The sequence below is a fragment of the Haematobia irritans genome, chromosome 4, assembly GCF_050003625.1.
Source record: "Haematobia irritans isolate KBUSLIRL chromosome 4, ASM5000362v1, whole genome shotgun sequence".
Classification (NCBI taxonomy): Eukaryota; Metazoa; Arthropoda; class Insecta; order Diptera; family Muscidae; genus Haematobia; species Haematobia irritans.
This window is the reverse complement of record NC_134400.1, coordinates 174,760,627-174,788,358: the sequence shown is the minus strand read 5'-3', so window position 1 is coordinate 174,788,358 and position 27,732 is coordinate 174,760,627. Positions and strand designations below refer to the sequence as shown.

Genomic DNA, 27,732 nt, shown 5'->3' with positions numbered 1-27,732 from the left:
TTCGCTTCTCCCTCTCTCTCTCTCTCTGCTCCTTTAATATTTCTACTCTCATTTGGCTAAGTGTTTTATGCAATCTGATTTTTGTATACACAACGTAAAACCGACGACACTGGGCCAGAGCCAAGAACAACGTCAGGCAAACCACGCAAAAATACTCGAACTATAGACGAAGAAATCAAAGGAAACGGTTAAGCAATAAAAAAACACTCTTTCTATTGTCGGTGGTCGGGATAAGAGAAAAGATCTAAAAAAAAATTAATTCCCTAGAAGAACAGTGCTTGATAACGAGTGACAAAAAAAACTTATTTTCGACAAATTAGAAGTTAATTTTTTGTCTCATAGGAAAACGGCTACATCTTTGCAATTAAGCCATATTGACGTTGCAGTTTCCCCTTTAGTTTGTAGGCTGCATTTGTGTTTTGCGAAACATCCGTGTTTGTGTGTCCGTACGTGCATGTGTGTGTATGAGTGCATTTGGCCTTTTCACAATAATATCATTGGAGGTTCTATGAGCAATAAGTGTTAAAAATCAATAGAAAGTCCCGAGAATTTTTCGAAAACCACAATTTTCTTATTTGCTGAGGAATTTTGGGAAGCAGAAAGCCAATTTCCTATTAAACGAATACAAAACGTGGCAGTTATATAACAAACAACAAGACTCCATTTTACTTCCTCTTCGAGACATTTCTGAACCACCCTGTAGCTATATTGGAGATTTTAGATCCCAGCCCCATTAATGTTGTGTGTTTGTATGCAAAATACTAAACGTTAATCGAAAGAAGAAAAATATACAAAATTTTAACCAAAAGTACGTCACCAAAGGTTGGACATGGACAAATTTCCATTAGCTCCACACACAGAGAACATCACGCAACTTTAACTTCATTGACTTCCAAGAAAAAAATCACACATCGTAGCAAACGGAAAAGGATATCAGCAGCAAAGCAGAGCAGGCAAAAGCCAACCAACGAACAGCAGAACAGTGACAGATTCAGTAAAGTACCAGATAGAAGGATTTATAGTGAGCCCAATCAGAAAACCGCAACATAGAATAGAGTCTGCAATTATGAAGTTGTCCTAAAATAACACCACACCATACTCATACCAAGCATTACATTCCACCAGCCCAGTCCACCAGTGAAAGGAGAAACTCCACACAACCATAGCTACCCTAGGAAATAGAAAATTGGAAATTTCCTCCTCTCCATCTACAGCAGCAGCCATTCCAACGCCACCCAACACACCACCCATAATAACGCGGAACGGAACTTATCGCCCTCCATCCATTGTTCGAGACTCCACCCAGTTCTAGACTACTATACCTTAGAGGGCAATGGGCAAGAAGAAAGTGCCTAGTGAAGATCTAATAGTTCCACCACAAGACCAGCGTATCTGCGGCACCATATGTGTCTGTCAAATGACTTTGGTCTTGAGTTCTGTCGCCTTAGTCTATCTTACCGTCGCCATATACATGCCATCGACGAGGGCCTTTAAGAGCGGCATCGACCAGACACCTGTCATGTGTACCACCACGAGAGCAGTCAACAAGGATAATTGTGACTGGGGTTCCTGCGGCGAATGGTGCCTGAGCAAAACATCTGGCGCCTGTATACAGATTTTTGTTAACCTCCGCAACAATGGCACCGATCTCAGTTTCCAGAATTGCACGAATTCAGCGAATAAAACGTGCTATGGCATTGATCAGGATAGAGCGGACAAGGCCCGTTGCATAAACGATGAGTGTAAAAATCTAACCGGGACCTTTAATTGTACTGCTGGTCAATGTCTTAATATCACCGATGCTTTTGAGTGTGTCTTCAAGAATACAGATTCACCGGTGAAGTGCTCAGGGAGAAGAGGCAAAATCAATTGCATGGATATCACAGGCTTGTATTCATGTACCCGTGGGACCTGTCGCAAGATTCGCACCCCCTACAACTGTGATCGCCGTTGCCTGGACATACCAACACGCAACAAGAACGTGGTTATACTTAGTGGTGATAAGGTCTATATGTCAAGCTGCCAGAATGCCATCAACATGGACACCGGCGAGGAGGTGTGGAATGAGACCCAGGATAATGTGGTCATGGCATCATGCTACTTCATCAACAATCTCTCAGATCGCATGGATGCCATTGATAAAATAGATGCCGTGGACTGTATCAATGGTTCAACTCTGGACAAGACTATGCTCACTGATCTGACGAACTTCACGTACCTCAGTCATTTGCATGTATCGGTAGCCACTCTGATACCGGAGATAGCTCCGCCCGACATTGATTTGACCATTTCGAATGAGTCCAAACTCATGATCAATCTCGAGGGCTGTGTCAATACGCTGATGGATGAGTGTAAGGAATTCCTCAAAGACTTTGGCCGCGATGGCAGTGATCATAATGCCCGGGCACGATTCCCCTGTTTCTATTCGCCAAACAAGAAGGACATTGTGGTGGCGCGTTTCAATTTGGAGGTAACCTATCGTCAATTTTTATTCGCATCTGTGGTGCCATCGGTATTGTTTGTGGCCTCGTGTCTGGTGCTGCTGCTGTGCCAGAAGACCGTCTATGTGGGTGATGATGCGAAAATGCGTTTCAAAGGTTGTGTGGACACGGATACGATGTTATCGAAAAATGGTTTAGATCAGACTCAGGATGATAACGGTGCTGGTGGAGGAGGCGATGAGGTTATGGCTCTATGAGATCCGTCACGTAAGAATTTTTAATTGCCCCTCTCTGTTTTTGTACCACCCCCCATTTGTTTTTACTATTTTACGAATTGGATAATTTTAATTGTAAGTACCTTTAGAGAAAAAGAGAGAGAGGGAGAAGAGAAGAAAATCCCTGGGAAATAGTCAAATACCTATAGCCCATGCCAGAGTGAGTCTTGTATAGTCATTTGATCTATACTAAGCTGTTTTGTAGCTTTAGATTGCCTACCAAAAGAATTTTTTATTTGCCACCTAATGCACGCGCCTCGATTATCAACAATTGCTTTGAATTTAATGCTTATAGCTCTTTGAAATACCTAGTGCGAGAGATGCAATTACCTATTTGATAATTCAGAGAGTAGGAAATACAAGCAGAAGAAATTGGCTCTTCTGCAAAGACAATAAATGTCAATCGTATAGATGTCGCTCTATGACCGCAGCGTATTGGTATGAACGGCATTGCGGTCGTAGCGCTGTTTTGATAAACTGGTGGTAGAAGCATCGGCAGTTGTCATTTCAAATTGTCAGCTAAAAATTTAATTGAATAAAAACATTTATAAAAAAAAATAACAAAATAGGCATTAAATCCTATTTTCCTTCAATGACGCTGGCGCAAACTGTATGATATCTGTATGATTAAACACCGACAAAAACTGCATGGCATAAATTTATTTTGTCTTTCCTTATGACTGCCACCTATTGACACAGTTTTACTTCACAGTTTCGTTCTCTTGTATTTTCTTACTCTTTGGATACTTCCTAACCAGTGTTGCCAGTTTGAAACTTCCCCTAAAAAAATCGAAATTTTTATAGATTTTTTTTTTTCGAAAACAATGCAAATAGTTACAAAATGATTCTCTTTAAAAAATTCAATTTTACAAACAAATCGGATAATATGTATTGTAATTTAAAAAGCTAAGTAAAGGGTTTTCTTCTAAGAGCTTGCTGATTTGAAATTTAAATAAAACTATGCCAAATTATGAAACGGCAAAAAAATATTATTTGTTTTTGCCACGATTTATTACCACGACTATTTTGCACAAAGGTTATTCTGAAGATCCAATTTTCGACCACCTTTTCAAGTATTTGAGGGCGAATTTTAGCAATGACACGTTGAATATTGGTTTCCAAAGCGTCAATCGTTGCTAGTTTATCCACGTAAACCAATGACTTCAGGAATCCCCTTCAAAACACAATCAAGTGTCGTCAAAACACACGAACGCGTCCATTTCTCGATAAGTCCATTGTTGACACGTGCTACCATCCTGTTGAAACTACATTTCGTTTACATCCATATCTGGAAGTTTTGGCATCAAAAATTCATTTATCATAATTCGGTATCGAATCGATACATTTTTCCGATGCTGGCCTCAACGTCAGCTATATTTTCTTCTGCACTCATTCTTCTCATTCTTTTCGGTGGCTTGGCATCCAAAAGAGTGAATGTATACCGAAATTTGTTAATTAATTTCTTTGTGGTGGTCTCAGACGGACGATTATGTGCACCATAAAATTCACGAAGTGTTCTATAAACATTTTTAACAGTTTTTGTACCCTGTGCCAGACTGTGGAACAGGGTATTATATGTTAGTGCATATGTTTGTAACACCCAGAAGGAGACGAGACATATTTTTGTAATCAAAGTCCAGGTCGCAGTTTTAGTCCAATCGACTTCAAATTTGGCACAAGTATGTGTTTTGGCTCAGAATAGATCCCTATTGATTTTGGAAGAAATCGGTTCAGATTTAGATATAGCTCCCATATATATATTTCGCCCGATATGGACTTATATGGCCCCAGAAGCTAGAGTTTTACCTTAATTTGCTTAAAATTTTGCACAAGAAAAACAATTAGTACTATAGTCAAGTGTGCCAAATTTCATTGAAATCGGTTCAGATTTAGATATAGCTCCCATATATATCTTTCGCCCGATATGCACTAATACGGTCCCAGAAGCCAGAGTTTTACCCCAATTTGGTTGAAATTTTGCACAGGGAGAAGAATTAGTAGTTTCAAGTGTGCCAAATTTTATTGAAATCGATTCAGATTTAGATATAGCTCCCATATATATTGTTCGCCCGATTTACACTCATATGACCACAGTGGCCAATCTTTGACTCCGATTTTATTGAAATTTTGCACAGGGAGTAGAATTAGCATTGTAGCTATGTGTGCCAAATTTGGTTGAAATCGGTTCAGATTTAGATATATCTCACATATAAAGCTTTCGCCCGATTTACACTCATATGACCACAGAGGCAATTTTTTGCTCCGATTTAGTTGAAATTTTGCACAGGGAGTAGAATTAGCATTGTAGCTATGCGTGCTAAATTTGGTTGAAATCGGTTCAGATTTAGATATATCTCCCATATATAGCTTTCGACCGATTTACACTTATATGACCACAGAGGCCAATTTTTAACACCGATTTAGTTGAAATTTTGCACAGGGAGTAGAATTAGCATTGTAGCTATGCGTGCCAAATTTGGTTGAAATCGGTTCAGATTTAGATATAGCTCCCATATATATGTTTTTCTGATTTCGACAAAAATGGTCAAAATAGAATGGTGACAGGGGTATAATAACCCACCCGGCAAAAAAATTGGAAGTTCTTCCAAAGGAAACACTTTAAAAGCACTTCCAGAAGATGCACTCCCAATGATGTTCTTTATTTTAACTACCCAGGAAGTTCTTTTAATTCGATTTTTTATAATTTGGTTTTTTCATACTTTTAATGGATAATTTTAACTTTTTTGTTTTAAATAGGTTAAAAACAGAGTAAGAATTCATAAAATGGTACAAATCGTTTAAATTTTGTCTTCAAAAATGCTAAACCCAATCTGAAAAAATTGTGAATTTTTGAAAATATTTGAAGTCAAACGTTTCCGACAAGCGTTAGAATCCATTAAAAATTATAAAAAAATTATAAAAATTATTTATTTGACGAAATATCGCAGAATTTTTTAATTTACATCCAAAACATTGAATTCGGATCACACCTGAAGAAGTGATGCAAATTCAGTTGAAATAAAGAACATCATTGGGAGTGCATCTTCTGGAATTGATTTTAAAGTTGTGCCTTTGGAAGAACTTCCAAATTTTTTTGGTGGGAAGTTTGTCATTCCGTTTGTAACACATCGAAATATCGATTTCCGACTATATAAAGTATATATATTCTTGATCAGGGAGAAATTCTGTCTGTCAGTGTGTCTGGCTGTCTGTTGTAATCACGCTACAGTCTTCAATAATGAAGCAATCGTGCTGACATTTTGCACAAACTCGTCTTTTGTCTGCAGGCAGGTTAAGTTCGAAGATGGGCTATATCGGTCAAGGTTTTTGAATTCTAGAGGTATTTTATGACCATAAAGAGGTGTGCCAAAAATGGTGAGTATCGGTCCATGTTTTGGTATAGTCCCCATATAAACCGACCTCCCGATTTGGGGTCTTGGGCTTATAGAAATCGTAGTTTTTATCCAATTTGCCTGAAATTGAAAATCTACAGGTATTTTAGGACCATAAAGAGGTGTGCCAAAAATGGTGACTATCGGTCCATGTTTTGGTATAGCCCCCATATAGACCGATCTCCCGATTTTACTTCTTAGGCTTATAGAAACCGAAGTTTTTATCCAATTTGTCTGAAATTGGAAATTGGAAGAGGTATTTTCGGGCCCCCATATTTTAGTATAGCCCCCATAAGAACGATTTCCTGATTTAACTCCTTAGGTTTCTAGAAACCGTAGTTTTTATCCGATTTGCCTGAAATTGTAAATATTCTGGTATTTAAGGCTCACAAAAACGTGTATGAGATTAAGTTTTAATCGGTCCATTTGGTAATGCCTCCATATAGACCGATTTCACTTCTTGAGAGTATAGAAGGCGCACTGATCATGAAAATTGCTTGAAACTCAATGTAAAATTTCCAGATTTTATTTCTCGGGTTAAAATCTACAGATTTAAGACTTCAAATCAAGACGTTATTTTATAATTTTCTTGCACACTTACAAGAGATGTTAATGATTCCTCTAAAACTCAAACAAAAATGGTTCTTATAAATCCAGAATCTGATATAGTCTTCATAGGTAAAATCTTTAAAAAATCTTAAATCTCAAACCCTCTGAAATTTCAAAGGAAACCCTAATATTTGATTCATGGCGGTGGGTGTTTAAGATTCGGCCCGGCCGAACTTATTGCTGTATATACTTGTTTTTTTTATTAAGACACGTGACTCTATAGACTCCCCTTCCACACATACCGTTTGAAATATTCCACCATTTTGGTAGATTGTGACTTTTTTTTGACTCATTTTAACTCTCCGGTCAGAGGGCTGAACACAATGTCATTGTGTCATTGCATGTATAGACTTGTCTCACGGAAAACAAAAACAAAAAAACCTTTACGGCCAAATAATAGCATGCTGTCCTGTTTAACGCCATGTGCCAGAGTTCTATGTAAACATGGCATATGTAGGTATGGCAATTATTGCAAAAAAAAAAGTGAAATGACTGTGGGAAATAAAGCTAAATGTTACACGCCATGTCTGTCACTTAGTCTTAGAAAAGGCCACAATAAAAATCCATATTTAGAAAAGAGCACAGAAATCCATTTTTTTTATTCATTCGCATAGCACAGTGGTATAATTTGTTGAGAACCATAATTTATTGCATTGTGAATCACCCTGTTCCAATTCTACCGAGTTGGTCCAAACACCCTGTTGCATTTAGGATACCCCATAGACATTATAATACATAGATGAGCCATGGGCGTCAAACTATGTTTGACAGTTCCGAAGATTAAGAATAAACGAGAAAAATAAGAGCACGCTTACAATCTCTTTCGTTTTCCTTTTTGTAGTTTGCCAATTTTACACAAAATTAGACCGTTAATGATGCAAAACAAAAAATTGTGACCAAAACCGCGAAAATACGAAATTTAATTTTGAGCAGCATTGCTCTTTACGAACAACACAAAAGAAAATGCACGAAAATTAATATTTGGGACTGACTCTTTACGAAAAAATCAAAACGAAATGTCAGAAAATTAATTTTTGGAACTGACACATTTTTTATACCCTGCTCCACACTGTGGAACAGGGTATTATAAGTTAGTGCATATGTTTGCAACACCCAGAAGGAGACGAGATAGACACATGGTGTCTTTGGCAAAAATGCTTAGGGTGGGCTCCTGAGTCGATATAGCCATGTCCGTCTGTCCGTGAACACATTTTTGTAATCAAAGTGTAGGTCGCAGTTTTAGTCCAATCGACTTCAAATTTGGCACAAGTATGTGTTTTGGCTCAGAATAGATCCCTATTGATTTTGGAAGAAATCGGTTCAGATTTAGATATAGCTCCCATATATATATTTCGCCCGATATGGACTTATATGGCCCCAGAAGCCACAATTTTACCCTAATTTGCTTAAAATTTTGCACAAGAAGAACAATTAGTATTAGTATTAGTAAAGTGTGCGAAATTTTATTGAAATCGGTTCAGATTTAGATATAGCTCCCATATATATCTTTCTCCCGATATGGACTAATACGGTCCCAGAAGCCAGAGTTTTACCCCAATTTGGTTGAAATTTTGCACAGGGAGTAGAATTAGCATTGTAGCTATGCGTGCCGAATTTGGTTGAAATCGGTTCAGATTTAGATATAGCTCCCATATATAGCTTTCGCCCGATTTACACTCATATGACCACAGAGGCCAATTTTTAACTCCGATTTAGTTGAAATTTTGCACTGGGAGTAGAATTAGCATTGTAGCTATGCGTGCTAAATTTGGTTGAAATCGGTTCAGATTTAGATATAGCTTCCATATATATGTTTTTCTGATTTCGACAAAAATGGTCAAAATACCAACATTTTCCTTGTAAAATCGCCACTGCTTAGTCGAAAAGTTGTAAAAATGACTCTAATTTTCCTAAACTTCTAATACATGTATATCGAGCGACAAATCATAAATAAACTTTTTCGAAGTTTCCTTAAAATTGCTTCAGATTTAAACGTTTCCCATATTTTTTTACTAACATTGTGTTCCACCCTAGTGCATTAGCCGACTTAAATTTTGAGTCTATAGATTTTGTAGAAGTCTATCAAATTCTTCCAGATCGAGTGATATTTAAATGTATGTATTTGGGACAAACCTTTGTATATAGCTCCCAACACATTTGACGGATGTGATATGGTATCGAAAATTTAGATCTACCAAGTGGTGCAGGGTATAATATAGTCGGCCCCGCCCGACTTTAGACTTTCCTTACTTGTTTTAAAGAGAATAGTGGATCATCTATATATTATAATGTATATGGGATAGCCGTCATGCATTATGGGGGGTATTCAATTGATTTTTACACAAGAAGTAAAAAACGAAAGTGAGTACGAAAGGGACTAGATTTAATGAAATAAAATTATTAGACTCTACTGTAGAACATTTTTATACACACCACCATAGAATGGCGATGGGGATATAATAGTTTTGTAATTCCGTTTGTAACACATCGAAATATCGATTTCCGACTATATAAAGTATATATATTCTTGATCAGAAGAGAAATTGTAAGACGATATAAACATGTCTGGCTGTCTGTCTGTCTGTTGTAATCACGCTACAGTCTTCAATAATTAAGCAATCTTGCTGAAATGTTGCACAAACCCGTCAAGTTCGACGATGGGCTATATCGGTTCAGGTTTTGTTATAGTCCCCATATAAATCGACCTCCTGATTTTGGGGTCTTGGGCTTATAGAAACCGTAGTTTTTATCCAATTTGCCTGAAATGAGAAATCTACACGCAAATAAAAAAAAACGTTTGGAAAACGTGTACCGAAAACGTTTTTCTTTTGTTAGAGTTTTTTGAATTGCTTCGAAAATTTTAAACTTTTATCACCAAAAAAATTCGTTTGTTACAAAATTTTTATTTTTTCAATAAAAAAAGTTATTTTTGAAATAACAACACAGTCCATTTCGTTTATATCAAACACTGTTCTTTTCTGACTTTAGGTCTTTAATAAGACACTTTTTACAGTTCAAAATTTAATATAGTTCAATGTAATGTTGAACGTTTTTTCGGAATCTTCCGAATATATCTGGAATATTTGTAAAAAAGACAAAAGCAAAAAAAAAACTTTGGCCGAAGCAGGGATCGAACCCACGACCCTTGGCATGAGAGTCGGACGTAGCTACCACTGTTCCACGGTGCCAAACTAAATGTTTGTTTCTGTTAAATAAACTTTGTTTATTCGGTTCGTGGGCGCCGCAAGCTATGCTATATAAATATAACTTATATGGATATTTATCTATTGATGACCATAACAGGTACATAGCTCAGTGGTTAGTGTGTTGGCTTACAATGTGCATGGTCCGCGGTTCGATTCTCCGTCCAGGCGAAAGGTAAAAAAAATTTTAAAAATTTATAAAATCGTATAATTTCTTCTACATTGTTGGTATTACAGGAAAAGGTGTTAAGAACTAAAAAACCTCGTGGATGTGAGAAAGATGTGAGGGACAATGCAATTAGCAAGAAAATAATGTTTTTTTTGAGCTAGTCTTTATGAAATTGTTTTTACATCCTGGAAAAGAATAAACGTTTATCACAAAAAGTATATACTTTTCTTCCAAATACACTTCATTACAGCGAAAAGCAAATGAGAAACGAACTTTGTTTGTCTAAAATTTCGTTTGGGAGGAAAGAATTATTTTTTTGCGTGTAGAGATATTTCAGGACCATAAAGAGGTGTGAAATGGTGATTATCGGTCCATGTTTTGGTATAGCCCCCCTATATAGACCGATCTCCAGATTTTACTTCTTGGGCTTATAGAATCCGTAGTTTTTATCCAATTTTCCTGAAATTGGAATTCTAGAGGTATATAGAACCGAAAATGGCGTGTATCGGTCCATGTTCTGGTATATGTCACCCATATAGAGCGATATCTTGATTTTACTTCTTGGGCTTGTAGAAAGCGTAGTTTTTATGGAATTTGCCTGAAATGAGAAATCTAGAGATATTTTTGAGGAACATAAAGAGATGTGCCGAAAATTGTGATTATCGGTCCATGTTTTAGTATAGGCCCCATATAGACCGAATTCCCGATTTAACACTTTGGGTTTCTACAAACCGTAGTTTTTATCCGATTTGCCTGAAATTGTAAATATACACTCAAAACAAAGTGAACTCTCTATTTCACTAAAGCCAATTTAATTTTATTTTAGTTCATGGAATTATTATGTTTGGAGAAAGTTTCCTTTACTCTAATAATCTTTTGTGTACGTTTGTTAAATTAACTAAAACCGAGGAAAAAAATATACTTAAATGGAGCATAAAGATTAACTAAATTCGTGTCTTCCACAAAATAGTTCAGAATGTCTTTAAATTTGTAAATTTTACCAAAAATGCGTCCATCATGAACTTCGTATGTCACTTAAGACATTCTTGCAATTTTGAACTCCAATTTTTTCCTTTTCCAAACTACAAAATTTTCTTTAACAAGTGAAAAAACTTAGTTATGTCTAATAAATTTTCTTGAATTTATCGAAAAATATTTACTTATTTTGATGACATCGGCGTTATGCCAACGTTTGTACTACTGTTTAGTTAAAATTTTCTACAAATATTCAAAATTTTCTATAATTAATCCAAAGTTTTGTTCCTGGTGAGTTCACTGTTTTTTCAGTGTACTGGTATTTGAGACCCACAAAAAAGTATATCGGATTTAGTTTTTATCGGTCCATTTGGTAAGGCCTCTATATGGACCGATTTCGCTACTTGAGGGTATATATGTTAAAATTTCCAGATTCTACAGATTGTAGATTTCAAATCAAGGCGTTTTTTCAACATTTTCTTGCACACCTACAAGAGATGTTTATGATTCCTCTAAAACTCAAACAAAAATGGCTCTTATAAATCCAGAATCTGATATAGCCTTCATAAGTAAAATCTTTATATTTATCTTCGGGAAGCAAACTGATCTGCTTGGGAGAATATCTGCCATCAAACCCCCCCTGAAATTTTCAAGGAAACTATAATATTTGATTCATGGTAGTGGGTATTTAAGATTCGGCCCGGCCGTACTTACTACTGTATACACGCAAAAAAAATAATTCTTTCCTCCCAAACGAAATTTTAGACAAACAAAGTTCGTTTCACATTTGCTTTTCGCTGTAACGAAGTGTATTTGGAAGAAAAGTATATACTTTTCGTGATAAACGTTTATTCTTTTCCAGCATGTAAAAACAATTTCATAAAGACTAACTCAAGAAAAAAAACATTGTTTTCTTGCTAATTGCATTTTCCCTCACATCTTTCTCACATCCACGAGGTTTTTTAGTTCTTAACACCTTTTCCTGTAATACCAACAATGTAGAAGAAATTATACGATTTTATAAATTTTTATACCCTCCATCATAGGATGGGGGTATATTAACTTTGTCATTCCGTTTGTAACACATCGAAATATTGCTCTAAGACCCCATAAAGTATATATATTCTGGGTCGTGGTGAAATTCTGAGTCGATCTAAGCATGTCCGTCCGTCCGTCTGTTGAAATCACGCTAACTTCCGAACGAAACAAGCTATCGACTTGAAACTTGGCACAAGTAGTTGTTATCGATGTAGGTCGGATGGTATTGAAAATGGGCCATATCGGTCCACTTTTACGTATAGCCCCCATATAAAGGGACCCTCAGATTTGGCTTGTGGAGCCTCTAAGAGAAGCATGTTTCATCCGATCCGGCTGAAATTTGGTACATGGTATTGGTATATGGTCTCTAACAACCATGCAAAAATTGGTCTACATCGGTCCATAATTATATATAGACCCCATATAAACCGATCTCCAGATTTGGCTTGCGAAGCCTCAAAGAGAAGCAAATTGCATCCGATCCGGCTGAAATTTGGTATATGGTGTTGGTATATGGTCTCTAACAACCATGCAAAAATTGGTCTACATCGGTCCATAATTATATATAGACCCCATATAAACCGATCTCCAGATTTGGCTTGCGAAGCCTCAAAGAGAAGCAAATTGCATCCGATCCGGCTGAAATTTGGTACATGGTATTGGTATATGGTCTCTAACAACCATGCAAAAATTGGTCCACATCGGTCCATAATTATATATAGCGCCCATATAAACCGATCCCCAGATTTGGGTTGCGGAGCCTCAAAGAGAAGCAAATTTCATCCGATCCGCCTGAAATTTGGTACATGATATTGGTATATGGTATCTAATAACCATGCAAAAATTGGTCTACATCGGTTCATAATTATATATAGCCCCCATATAAACCGATCCCCAGATTTGGCTTGCGAAGTCTCCAAGAGAAGCAAATTTCATCCAATCCGGTTGTAATTTGGAACATGGTGTTAGTATATGATCTTAAACAACCGTGGCAGAATTGGTCCATATCGGTCCATAATTATTATAAATTAGGAACGTGGTGTTAGTATATGGTCGCTAACAACCATACCAAAATTGGTCCAATCACACACAAATTGGTCCATATCGGTTCATAATCATGGTTGCCACTAGAGCCAAAAATAATCTACCAAAATTTTATTTCTAGAGAAAATTTTGTTAAAATTTTTTTCGGTTCATAATAAAATTTTCATCATTGTCAGAATTTTATTTCTATAGAAAATTTTGTCAAAATTTTATTTCTATAGAAAATTTTGTTCACATTTTATTCGGTTCATGATCATGGTTGCCACTCGAGCCAAAAAAAATCTACCAAAATTTTATTTCTATAGAAAATTTTGTCAAAATTTTATTTCTAGAGAAAATTTTGGTAAAATTTTATTCGGTTCATAATAAAATTTTCATCATTGTCAGAATTTTATTTCTATAGAAAATTTTGTCAAAAGTTTATTTCTATAGAAAATTTTGTTAAAATTTTATTTCTGTAGAAATTTTTGTCAAAATTTTCTTTCTATAGAAAATTTTGTCAAAATTTTTATTTCTATAGAAAATTTTGTGAAAATTTTATTTCTATAGAAAATTTTGTTAAAATTTTATTTCTGTAGAAAATTTTGTAAAAATTTTATGTCTACTTTGTCAAACTGAATTATATACGTATTGGATCGATCTTTTTTGATTTAATATACCACGTATGGACTTACATACAATTTAGAAGATGGTGTTAGGAGGTTTTAAGATATCTTGCCATCGGCAAGCGTTACCGCAACTTAAGTAATTCCATTCTGGATGGCAGTGTTTAGAAGAAGTTTCTACGCAATCCATGATGGAGGGTACATAAGCTTCGGCCTGGCCGAACTTACGGCCGTATATACTTGTTTTTAAATTGTTTTTTACCTTTCGCCTGGACGGAGAATCGAACCGCGGATCATGCACTTTGTAAACCAACACACTAACCACTGAGCTATGTACTTGTTATGGTCATCAATAGATAATTATCCATATAAGTTATATTTATATAGCATAGCTTGCGGCGCCCACGAACCGAATAAACAAAGTTTATTTAACAGAAACAAACATTTAGTTTGGCACCGTGGAGCAGTGGTTGCTACGTCCGACTTGCATGCCAAGGGTCGTGGGTTCGATCCCTGCTTCGACCAAAGTTTTTTTTTTACATATATTCCAGATATGTTCGGAAGATTCCGGAAAAATGTTCAACATTACATTGTAGTATATTAAATTTTGAACTGTAAAATGTGTCTTATTAAAGACCTAAAGTCAGAAAAGAACAGTATTTGATATAAACGAAATGGACTGTGTTGTTGTTTCAAAAATAACTTTTTTTATTGAAAAAATAAAAATTTTGTAACAAACTAATTTTTTTGGTGATAAAAGTTTAAAATTTTCGAAGCAATTCAAAAAACTCTAACAAAAGAAATACGTTTTCGGTACACGTTAACTTTGTCATATTGCTCTAAGACCCCATAAAGTATATATATTCTGGGTTGTAGTGAAATTCTGAGTCGATCTGAGCATGCCCGTCCGTCCGTCTGTTGAAATCACGCTAACTTCAGAACGAAACAAGCTATCGACTTGAAACTTGGCACAAGTAGTTGTTAGTGATGTAGGTCGGATGGTATTGCAAATGGGCCATATCGGTCCACTTTTACGTATAGCCCCCATATAAACGGACCCCAAAATTTGGCTTGCGAGGCCTCTAAGAGAAGGAAATTTCATCCGATCCGGCTGAAATTTGGTACATGGTGTTAGTATATGGTCTCTAATAACCGTGCAAAAATTGGTCCATATCGGTCCATAATTATATATAGCCCATATAAACCGATCCCCCGATTTGGCTTGCGAGGCCTCTAAGAGAAGCAAATTTCATCCGATCCGGCTGAAATTTGGTACATGGTGTTAGTATATGGTCTCTAACAACCATGCAAAAATTGGTGCACATCGGTCCATAATTATATATAGCCCCCATATAAACCGATCCCGCGATTTGGCTTGCGAGGCCTCTACGAGAAGCAAATTTCATCCGATCCGGCTGAAATTTGGTACGTGATGTTAGTATATGGTCTCTAAGAACCATGCAAAAATTGGTGCACATCGGTTCATAATTATATATAGCCCCCATATAAACCGGTCACCACATTTGACCTCCGGAACCTCTTGGAAGACCAAAATTCATCTGATTCAGTTGAAATTTGGTACGTGGTGTTAATATATGGCCTCAAACTCCCATGCAAAAATTGGTCGATATCGGTCCATAATTATATATAGGCCCCATATAAACCGATCCCCAGATTTGACCTCCAGAGCCCCTTGGAAGAGCAAAATTCTTCCCATTCGGTTGGAATTTGGTACATGATGTTAGTATATGGTATCCAACAACCATGCAGGAATTGGGTCCTATCAGTCCATAATTATATATAGCTCCCATATAAACCGATCCCCAGATTTGACCTCCGGTGCCTTTTGGAGAAGCAAAATTCATCCGATCTGCTTGAAATTTAGTACATTGTGCTAGTATATGGTCGTTAACAACCATGCCTAACTAGGTCCATATCGGTCCATAGTTATATATGGCCCTCAGATAAATCGATCCCCAATCACACAAAAATTGGTCCATATCAAGTTCATAATTGTATATAGCCCCCATATAAGCGACCCCCATATTTCAATTCTGGCTCTCTACGTACAAAGAGTCCATATCGATTCGTAATTATTTATAGACAACTATACATAACTTTTTTGTCTAATATATACCATGTATGGACTAAATCACAATTTAGAAAACGATGTTAAGAAGTTTTAAGATACCACAACCCAAGTAATTCGATTGTGGATGACAGTCTTTCGTAGAAGTTTCCACGCAATCCATGGTGGTGGGTACATAAGATTCGGCCTGGCCGAACTTGCGGCCGTATATACTTCTTTTCTTTGCGTGTATATAGTTTTAGATGTGGAACAATTTTATTGCCTTAAAGGGCAAACTTTTAAACCATGTAACGACATTAATGCGACTGCCAAAGGAAGTGACCATGGTGAGTAGATTCTTATTTATTTTTTAAAACTCCGCACTAATTTTTTGACTTAATTTGTAGTGTTTTTAGACTGGCTATGTTGGTCCATTTTACTGTATACCACTATGTGCTCAGGTCGGACCCCATTTACTAAGGTACTAAGAGTCCCAAAGATTTAACTACGAAGGGAGCAACGACCAATTTCATTGTCTAATACAACCAACTCCATATATATTATATTAGTTGGATTTCCCATAATTCGATTGAGTCGACCGAATTTGTCGGTTATCACAACTGCCAGCAGATAGTTGTTGTAACTGCCAAAAGGAGGTTGGCAATAAATTCGATTATCACAACCAATCTGTACTCTCTTTGTGGGATATATTGTCCAAATCAATGATTAACACTGATGAGAGGGCAATATTTAGGCACGATTCCTCACGAAATGATTTCACAATAGTAGGAAAATGTACTAAACTAGCTGAGTAAAATTATAAATTAGCGCTGTGTCCGTTTCTAGTCTAAAGATTTCATGTGCACTCTATTGTAACAGGTTGGCTGATAAGTCCCCGGTCTAACAAAGAAAAACACATTTTTTTGTCAAAATTCGTTTTTATTATTCAACATAGTTCACTTCAAGAGAGATACAATGATTATAACGACCTTCCAATTTTTTGATACCATTTTGGTAGTACTCCTTCGGTTTTGCCTCAAAATAGGCCTCAGTTTCGGCGATCACCTCTTCATTGCAGCCAAAATTTTTCCCTGCGAGCATCCTTTTGAGGTCTGAGAACAAGAAAAAGTCGCTGAGGGCAAGATCTGGAGAAAACGGTGGGTGGGGAAGCAATTCGAAGCCCAATTCATGAATTTTTGTCATCGTTCTCAATGACTTGTGGCACGGTGCGTTGTCTTGGTGGAACAACACTTTTTTCTACTTCATATGGGGCCGTTTTGCCGCGATTTCGACCTTCAAACGCTCCAATAACGCCATATAATAGTCAATGTTGATGGTTTTTCCTTTCTCAAGATAATCGATAAAAATTATTCTATGCTCATCCCAAAAAAACAGAGGCCATTACTTTGCCAGCGGACTTTTGAGTCTTTCCACGCTTCGGAGACGGTTCACCGGACGCTGTCCACTCAGCCGACTGTCGATTGGACTCAGGAGTGTAGTGATGCAGCCATGTTTCATCCATTGTAACATATCGACGGAAAAACTCGGGTGTATTACGAGTTAACAGCTGCAAACACCGCTCAGAATCATCAACACGTTTTTGGTCAAATGTGAGCTCGCGCGGCATCCCATTTTGCACATATCCGCATATCCAAATATTGATGAATGATATGACCAACACGTTCCTTTGATATCTTTAAGGCCTCTGCTATCTCGATCAACTTCATTTTACGGTCATTCAAAATCATTTTGTGGATTTTTTTGATGTTTTCGTCGGTAACCATCTCTTTCGGGCGTCCACTGCGTCCTCACCGTCCTCCGTGCTCATTTCATCACGCTTGAATTTTGCATACCAATCAATTAATGTTGATTTCCCTGGGGCAGAGTCCGGAAACTCATTATCAAGCCAAGTTTTTGCTTCCACCGTATTTTTTCCCTTCAGAAAACAGTATTTTATCAAAACACGAAATTCGTTTTTTTCCATTTTTTTCACAATAACAAAAGTTGCTTCACAAAAGAAAATTTTGACACGAATCATTTGAAGGTTGGTACTATATAAAAATAATATGCATTTAATACTAGCAACGCCATCTATGTGTCAGACCGGGGACTTATCAGCCAACCTGATCTTTTGTAACAATGTAGAAATAAACAGAATTTCATGTAAATCATTATTGGAAACCTGATTTTTTATAATGAATGGATCTTGAAAAACTCCACACAAAAATTCCGAAATTTATGGGAATTCCACACCAAATCCCCAACTCAAAATTTTCATCCCCATCCACGAAAAATATCCCCAATTTTGGGAAAAATCCCTAATACTGGCAACACTGCTGTCCGATTCTATGTTTAACTGAATGACAAGGGACCTCCTTCGTATAGCCGAGTCCGAATGGCGTTCCACATTTAGATGAGCTTTGAAACTCTCAGAAATGTCATCAGCATTACGAAGAGGGGCTGAAAAATTTTTGGGTGCTCGGTCGAAACTGGTATTGAACCCACGACCGTATGCACCATGATGGCTCCCAATGTAGCTTTGAGTTGACGATTTTTTGATAATGTTTGATTCAAGAGGTTCCTTTAACGATTTTTATGGCGATTTGATGTTTTTTATAACCTCCACAATAGGATGGGGGGTATACTAACTTTGTTATTCCGTTTGTAACACATCGATATATTGGTCTCAGGCTCCTTATTCTGGGCATATGAGAATGAATGTGAAGAATTGTCTGTTTACTGCAGCTCAAAATATTCGTTAAGCCAATTTTTTTGCATATATTAAAAAAGTTTTTAATTTTCACACATCACAACATTAAATACGATTTAGTTTTCCCCGGGATAAAATATCCTGAAACCTAAAGCTAATATATGCTACACATTACACAAAAAAAAATTTAGATAAATGAGTATTTTTTGCCATTTTATTTTCGCTATAAAAATTAGTTTTTTTCACAAAAATATGAAATTTTCATGATAAACCGATGATGTCCTTTACAGGATATGTAAATTTGTATAGCTTGTATTCCCCCATATCTGCATTATTAATTTCGTTTTCATCAAACTCTCTTTTGTAATACAGAAAATTTATTAGATTTTGTAATTGTTAAAGCTTCAGATGAAATTTGCGCCTATAATATTTCTTAAAGATATTGCAATATTACAAAAAGCTATGACAATTCTTACTATTTTATTATTAATTATCATATGCGTATAAATTGTGCAGCGGTCTATGTATTCTTAAGCTCATCCTAATGGTACAACAGTCATGTCATAGTGTTGTTGTTTTTTTTTTTTAAATCAGTCGATCATGGCTATAACGAACTCGTTATATGGTTATAACGGTACAACTAAAGAATTCTCTGCATTATTTTTGCGAAGCAGTACTTATTAACTATTCTTCGTATAGTCTTCGAGGTGAAAAATACAAAAAATAATCTGAAATAATATCAGCTGCAGAGGCTTGTCTTTTATATGCCGGGATTGGGCAACCCTAGTGTTGAAGTTTGCCAACTCTATATTAAAGCTCGACATTTTAGAGAAGGAATATGATCACCTCAAACATGTTGCAGGAGAAAAATGTTACTTTTGGATGGGTAACATGTAACAGGAGAAAAATTTTACTTTTGGATGGGTAACATGTAATATGTTTTTAGCAAAAATGTTATTGTCTCTTATTGGGAGCCACCGTGGTGCAATGGTTAGCATGCCCGCCTTGCATACACAAGGTCGTGGGTTCGATTCCTGCTTCGACCAAACACCAAAAAAAGTTTTTCAGCGGTGGATTATCCCACCTCAGTAATGCTGGTGACATTTCTGAGGGTTTCAAAGCTTCTCTAAGTGGTTTCACTGCAATGTGGAACGCCGTTCGGACTCGGCTATAAAAAGGAGGTCCCTTGTCATTGAGCTTAACATGGAATCGGGCAGCACTCAGTGATAAGAGAGAAGTTCACCAATGTGGTATCACAATGGACTAAATAGTCTAAGTGAGCCTGATACATCGGGCTGCCACCTAACCTAACCTATTGTCTCCAAAAATAATGTATCAGATTTCGGCATCAATGTCTATGTTTTCCGAGGAAAGAACATTATTGCGACAAGAATGTTCCATATTCATTTATTTATTTATTTCAGTCTTTAGAACAAAAAATTCCGTCCAAAAATAAGATTTTCTCTTGAAACATATTTGGAGTGATCTGGGTGTAATACCTCTGTTAATCTTCAAGATAGAGCTGTCAGTTGACAGAATTCGACACTAGGGTTGCGTGTACGTACCCAGAACGTTTGGGCATACGAGCGCTATTTGTGTTTACAGCAGTTTAAAAGATTCATCTCGCCAAAAAAAATAGAAGTAAATCGTGAACATTTTGGGGCGACTATTTCTATTTTAGAACTTTCGAAGTGGATTAACCAGTATAGTATGGTGAATTCAACCGAGGTCGTTGTTTCCCTTCAAAACGAAATTTGTGAAGTTTGTCCAAAATCAGTTATTGTTCCGAAAACCATGGATACTGTACGATTGGGACAACCTTAGGCATGAGTGGGACCAACATACATTCAATATTGCATAACAATTTTACCATCAAACAAGTACATACGGCCGTAAGTTCGGCCAGGCCGAAGCTTATGTACCCTCCATCATGGATTGCGTAGAAACTTCATCTAAGCACTGCCATCCACAATCGAATTACTTAAGTTGCGGTAACGCTTGCCGATGGCAAGGTATCTTAAAACCTCCTAACACCATCTTCTAAATTGTATGTAAGTCCACACGTGGTATATATTAAATCAAAAAAGATCGATCCAATACGTATATAATTCAGTTTGACAAAGTAGACATACAATTTTGACAAAATTTTCTACAGAAATAAAATTTTAACAAAATTTTCTATAGAAATAAAATTTTCACAAAATTTTCTATAGAAATAAAAATTTTGACAAAATTTGCTATAGAAAGAAAATTTTGACAAAAATTTCTACGGAAATAAAATTTTAACAAAATTTTCTATAGAAATAAACTTTTGACAAAATTTTCTATAGAAATAAAATCTTGGTAGATTATTTTTTGGCTTGAGTGGCAACCATGATTATGAACCGAATAAAATTTGAACGAAATTTTCTATAGAAATAAAATTTTGACAATGATGAACATTTTATTATGATCCGAATAAAAATTTAACAAAATTTTATCTAGAAATAAAGTTTTGACAAAATTTTCTATAGAAATAAAATTTTGGTAGATTATTTTTGGCTCTAGTGGCAACCATGATTATGAACCGATGTGGACCAATTTTTGTGTGATTGGACCAATTTTGGTATGGTTGCTAGAGACCATATACTAACACCACGTTCCTAATTTGAACCGGATCGGATGAATTTTGCTCCTCCAAGAGGCTCCGGAGGTCAAATCTGGAAAATGTTTTATATTGGGGCTATATATAATTATGGACCGATATGGACCGATGTGAACCAATTTTTGCATGGTTGTTAGAGACCATATACCAACACATTGTAGCAAATTTCAGCCGGATCGGATGAAATTTGCTTCTCTTTTAGGCTCCGCAAGCCAAATCTGGGGATCGGTTTATATGGGGGCTATATATAATTATGGACCAATGTGGACCAATTTTTGCATGGCTGTTAGAGACCATATACCAACACCATATACCAAATTTTAGCCGGATCGGATGAAATATGCTTCTGTTAGAGGCTCCACAAGTCAAATCTGAGGGTCCCTTTATATGGGGGCTATACGTAAAAGTGGACCGATATGGCCCATTTTCAATACCATCCGACCTACATCGATAACAACTACTTGTGCCAAGTTTCAAGTCGATAGCTTGTTTCGTTCGGAAGTTAGCGTGATTTCAACAGACGGACGAACGGACGGACGGACGGACATGCTTAGATCGACTCAGAATTTCACCACGACCCAGAATATATATACTTTATGGGGTCTTAGAGCGATATTTCGATGTGTTACAAACGGAATGACAAAGTTAATATACCCCCATCCTATGATGGAGGGTATAAAAATGTCAATCAATTGTCAATCGCTCAAAACAAGGATCGTGTCGATCGGTCGAAAGAAATGTTCGCGAGGCTTCGATGGTATCGTGGATTTACGCAAATATGAGCAGTCGAAAATTCGACACCTGAAGAAGCGGTTGATGCGTTCAGAATGCATATTCTGGAGATAACTCAATCAGAGTGGCAAAAGTGATTCGACAACTCATTCAAACCCAGCAAAAACTTTGGGAGTTCTTCCAAAGGCACAACTTTAAAAGCACTTCCACAAGATGCACTCCAAATGATGTTCTTTATTTTAACTACCCAGGAAGTTCTTTTAATTCAATTTTGTATAACTTGGTTTTTTCGTAATTTTAGTGGGTAATTGTAACTTTTTATACCCTCCACCATAGGATTCCGTTTGTAACACATCGAAATATTGCTCTAAGACCCCATAAAGTATATATATTCTGGGTCGTGGTGAAATTCTGAGTCGATCTGAGCATGTCCGTCCGTCCGTCTGTTGAAATCACGCTAACTTTCGAACGAAACAAGCTATCGACTTGAAACTTGGCACAAGTAGTTGTTATTGATGTAGGTCGGATGGTATTGCAAATGGGCCATATCGGTCCACTTTTACGTATAGCCCCCATATAAACGGATCCCCATATTTGGCTTTCAGACCCTCTAAGAGAAGCAAATTTCATCCGATCCGGCTGAAATTTGGAACATGGTGTTGGTATATGGTCTCTAACAACCATGCAAAAATTGGTCTACATCGGTCCATAATTATATATAGCCCCCATATAAACCGATCCCCCGATTTGGCTTGCGGAGCCTCTAATAGAAACAAATTTCATCCGATCCGGCTGAAATTTGGTACATAGTGTTCGTATATGGTCTCTAACAACCATGCAAGAATTGGTCCACATCGGTCCATAATTATATATAGCCCCCATATAAACCGATCCCCAGATTTGGCTTGCGGAGCCTCTAAGAGAAACAAATTTCATCCGATCCGGCTGAAATTTGGTACATGGTGTTCGTATATGGTCTCTAACAACCATGCAAGAATTGATCCACATCGGTCCATAATTATATATAGCCCCCATATAAACCGATCCCCAGATTTGACCTCCGGAGCCTCGTGGAAGAGCAAAATTCAACCGTTTCGGTTGAAATTTGGTATGTGGTGTTAATATATGGCCTCAAACACCCATGCGAAAATTGGTCGAAATCGGTCCATAATTATATATAGCCCCCATATAAACCGATCCACAGATTTGACCTCCGGAGCCCCTTGGAAGAGCAAAATTCATCCAATTCGGTTGAAATTTGGTACGTGAATTTAGTACATGATATCTAACAACCATGCCAAAAGTGGTCCATATCAGTCCATAATCATATATAGCCCCCATATAAACCGATCCCGAGATTTGGTTGAGGAGCCACTTGGAGGAGCAAATTTCATCCGAGTCAGTTGAAATTTGGTACATTGTGCTAGTATATGGCCGTTGACAACCATGCCTAACTAGGTCCATATCGGTCTATAGTTATATATAGCCCTCAGATAAATCGATCCTCAATCACACAAAAATTAGTCTATATCAATAATTGTATATAGCCCCCATATAAGCGACCCCCATATTTCAATTCTGGCTCCCTATGTACCGTGCAAAAGTCCATATTGATTCGTAATTATTTGTAGACTTACCTACACATACCTTTTTTGTCTAATATATACCACGTAAGGACTAACAATTTAGAAAACGATTTAAGATACCACAACCCAAGTAATTCGATTGTGGATGACAGTCTTTTGTAGAAGTTTCTACGCAATCCATGGTGGAGGGTACATAAGATTCGGCCTGGCCGAACTTACGGCCGGTTATACTTGTTTTGTTTCAAATAGTTTAAAACAGCGTAAGAATTCATAAAATGGTATAAATCATTCAAAAAATATTTTGGTCCGTGGCGATGTTTCATCTCCAAAAATTGAACGAACTCTTGGTTCAGTTAATCCCCATCGAAAGTTGTACAATATAATCGGATGGAAATGTTCACGATTTCATTTCATTTTTTTGGGCGAAATCATCGTTGCCACAATGAATTTCTATTTTGGACCAAAATTCCTATCAGCGGACCATTTTTCCAAATTAAAATAATATCATTTATAAGTTAAAAATTTTGTCAAAATGTTATTTCTATAGAAAATTTTGACAAAACTTTATTTCTATAGAAAATTTTGTCAAAATTGTATTTTTATAAAAAATGTCGTTAAAATTTTATTTCTATCAAAAATTTTGTCACAATTAGACTTCTATGGAAAATATCGTCAAAATTTTATTTCTATAGAACATTTTGACAAAATTTTATTTCTATAGAAAATTTTGACAAAATTTTATTTCTATAGAAAATTTTGTCAAAATTTTATTTTTATAAAAAATGTCGTCAAAATTTTATTTCTATAGAAAATTTTGTCACAATTTTACTTCTATGGAAAATATAGTCAAAATTTCATTTCTATAGAAAATTTTGACAAAATTTTATTTCTATAGAAAATTTTGTCAAAATTGTATTTTTATAAAAAATGTCGTTAAAATTTTATTTCTATCAAAAATATTATCACAATTTTACTTCTATGGAAAATATCGTCCAAATTTTATTTCTATAGAACATTTTGACAAAATTGTATTTCTATAGAAAATGTCGACAAAATTTTATTTCTATAGAAAATTTTTACAACATTTTATTTTTGTGTAATATTTTGTCAAAATTTTATTTCTGTAGAAAACTTTATCAAAATCTTAGTTCATTAGAAAATTTTGTCAAAATTTCAGTTCTATAGAAAAAGTAGCCAAAATTTTATTTCTATAGAAAATGATTTATAGATACTCGTAGTTATCGCAAAATTTTATTTCTTCCTATACACATTTTTATACCTTTCACCACTACTGTGGTACAGGGTATAATAAGTTTGTGCATTTGTATGTAACGCCAAGAAATAGTGGTCATAGACCCATCTTTTAGTATACCGATCGGCTTAGAATTAAATTCTGAGTCGATTTTGCGATGTCCGTCTGTCTGTCTGTCCGTCCGTCTGTCTGTCTGTATATGTAATTTTGTGCACAAAGTACAGCTCGCAATTTAATCGACAATCGCTATTGGTTTTGGAAAAAATCGGTTCAGATTTAGATATAGCTGCCATATATATTTATCCCCGATTTGGTCACAGTTAGCATGTTTATCAACCGATTTTCTAGAATCTCGAAAATCTTGCAAAATCGATTCAGATTTAGATATGTTATACATAATGTTATACATACTCGCAACGTTTTGTTCCCATCAACTCCACAGATTATCTCGCCCAGGGTTGCCATTTTGGTCGAATCGGACCAAAACTGGTCCACAAAATAATTAATTTGGTTGATTTTGGTCCATTTTTTGTCAAATCGGTATTTTTTCAAAATTTTCTATGCAAATTAAATTTTGACAAAATTTTCTGTAGAAATAGAATTTTGCCAAAATTTTGTACAGAAATAAACTTGTACAGAAATAAATTTTATATAGATACAAAATTATAAAAAAAACAAGTAAGTAAAGTCTAAAGTCGAGCGGGGCCGACTATATTATACCCTTCACCCCTATGTAGGCCAACATTTGTGTTACCATCTCAACTACTTCACATTTGCTGGAAGCTATATAAAGGAGACAATTTTTTACTTCTACAAAATCTCTAGAATTAAAATTTAAATCGGATAACGCTATCCAGTTAATTGGAGGAAACTTCCATTGAAAATGGGTCTAAAATGTGTAACAGTCTATCATATTTCCCCAACTCTGGTGTACGTATATATGGGAGCTATATATAATCTGAACCGATTTTGATTAAATTTGACATGTATAGTTAGAATAATAATTCTGCCATCTATGCGAAATTTCACGTAAATGGGAGTATAACTTTGGCCCCCCTGGTGATATGAGTGCAAATCGGACGGAGCGATATCTAAATCTGAACCGATTTCAACCAAATTTGGCACAATTACCGATACTACTAAACGTACTCCTTGTGCGAAATTTGAAACAAATCACGGCAAAACCCTGGATTTTGAGGCCATATAAGTTCAAATCGGACGAAAGATATATATGGGAGCTATATCTAAATCTGAATCGATTTTGACCATATTTGGCACATACAATAGTATCGTTAAAAGTACCGCTTGTGCAAAATTTGAAGTAAGTCAGGGCAAAACTCTGGCTTTTGAGACCATATAAGTCCAAATCGGGCGAAAGATATATATGTGAGCTATATCTAAATCTGAACCGATTTTAACAAAATTTGACACATTTAACGATACTGTTAAACGTACCCCTTGTGCAAAATTTGAAGCAAATCACGGCAAAACTCTGGCTTTTGTGGCCATATAAGTTCAAATCGGACGAAAGATATATATGGGGGCTATATCTAAATTTGAACCGATTTCAATCAAATTTACCAATGTCAATTCTACCCTCTGTGCAAAATTTCACGGAGGTCGGCAGTAAACTTTGGCCTCTGTGGTCATATGAGTCTAAATCGAACGAAATGTATATATGGGAGCTATATCTAAATCTGAACCGATTTCTTCCAAAATCAATAGGGATCTATTCTGAGCCAAAACACATACTTGTGCCAAATTTGAAGTCGGTTGGACTAAAACCGCGACCTAGACTTTGATTACAAAAATGTGTTCACGGACAGACGGACATCGCTATATCGACTCAAGAGCCCACCCAGAGCATTTTTGTCAAAGACACCGTGTGTCTATCTCGTCTCCTTCTGGGTGTTGCAAACATATGCACTAACTTATAATACCCTGTTCCACAGTGTGGAGCAGGGTATAAAAATATGTACTATTTTGTGGGAAAGGCGAATTTAGTAAATCTTTATTCTTCATTTGAGTATAATTTTTTCTCCCTTTTTAGTTCATTTAACTAACGTACGCAAAAAATTATTAAAGTCAAGAAAAATTTCTCAAAACATAATAATTTCATGAACGAGAATAGACTTAAATTGGCTTAAGTGAAATATAGAGTTCACTTTTTTTTTTGAATGTAGTAAAATTTATAAATTTTTAGAACTATTTTGGGGGAAACACGAATTTAGTAAATCTATATTAGTTCATTTAACTAATGTACCCAAATAATTATTAAGTGACATTTTCTCATATTGGAGTAATTTTAATTGAAACATAATTTCATTTTCATGAAATATTAAATTGGCTTTAGATGGTCCTGGATGGTTCACTTTTTTTAGTGTAAAATGTGGGCTACGTTTAGGAAATTTTAACTAAACTTAAACGAAAGTATTTGTGCATGTTAGGTCTAATCTGGATTAGATTATTACAATAATATATATCCAAAACTATTTGCATATTACTAATGTGGATATTTTATTTTTTTTTTGTTTCATCTTTTTTTCTGGATTTTTCTTTCAATTGTATTTTTTACAGGCATTCCTCTACTACAAGAAGACAGTCCAGTTCATCAGCCAGGCATATTTGCATTGCAATCAAATTAATTTAAATCGTCAATACAATAAGTTCAAAACAAATCCCCTTAATAAGAAAAAGAAAACCGTGCAAAAACTTTACTTTGCGATGTGTGTTAAAGCAAAGGTTTATGTTTGATTTTTGAAAAGCGTTTTATAAAAACAAAAGAATTAATGAAAAAAAAAAATCAAATCAATCAATTTATTTTTATATATTATTAAAAACCAACAAAGAAAAAAACAAAAAACAAGCGTTAACCATTGTTGTTAGATATTAATTTTTGCCCATAAGAAATACGAAAAGCTTGCATATAATTCCTTTTGAAAAAAATTAGTTAAGCTTAAAAGGATTTTTTAGAAAAAAAAAACCCAAA

At 35.7% G+C, this 27,732-nt stretch overlaps 1 protein-coding gene across 1 annotated transcript; it reads left to right on the top strand.

Annotated features, from left to right (window-relative positions):
- Positions 1-110: 110 nt before the first annotated feature.
- On the top strand, positions 111-27,528 carry Teh3 (tipE homolog 3 phospholipid transfer protein). Its single transcript, XM_075303889.1, has 2 exons — positions 111-2,708; positions 27,321-27,528. The coding sequence occupies exon 1, from the start codon at positions 1,334-1,336 to the stop codon at positions 2,696-2,698; it is 1,365 nt and encodes a 454-aa protein (XP_075160004.1). The 5' UTR covers positions 111-1,333; the 3' UTR covers positions 2,699-2,708; positions 27,321-27,528.
- The last annotated feature ends 204 nt before the right edge of the window (positions 27,529-27,732 follow it).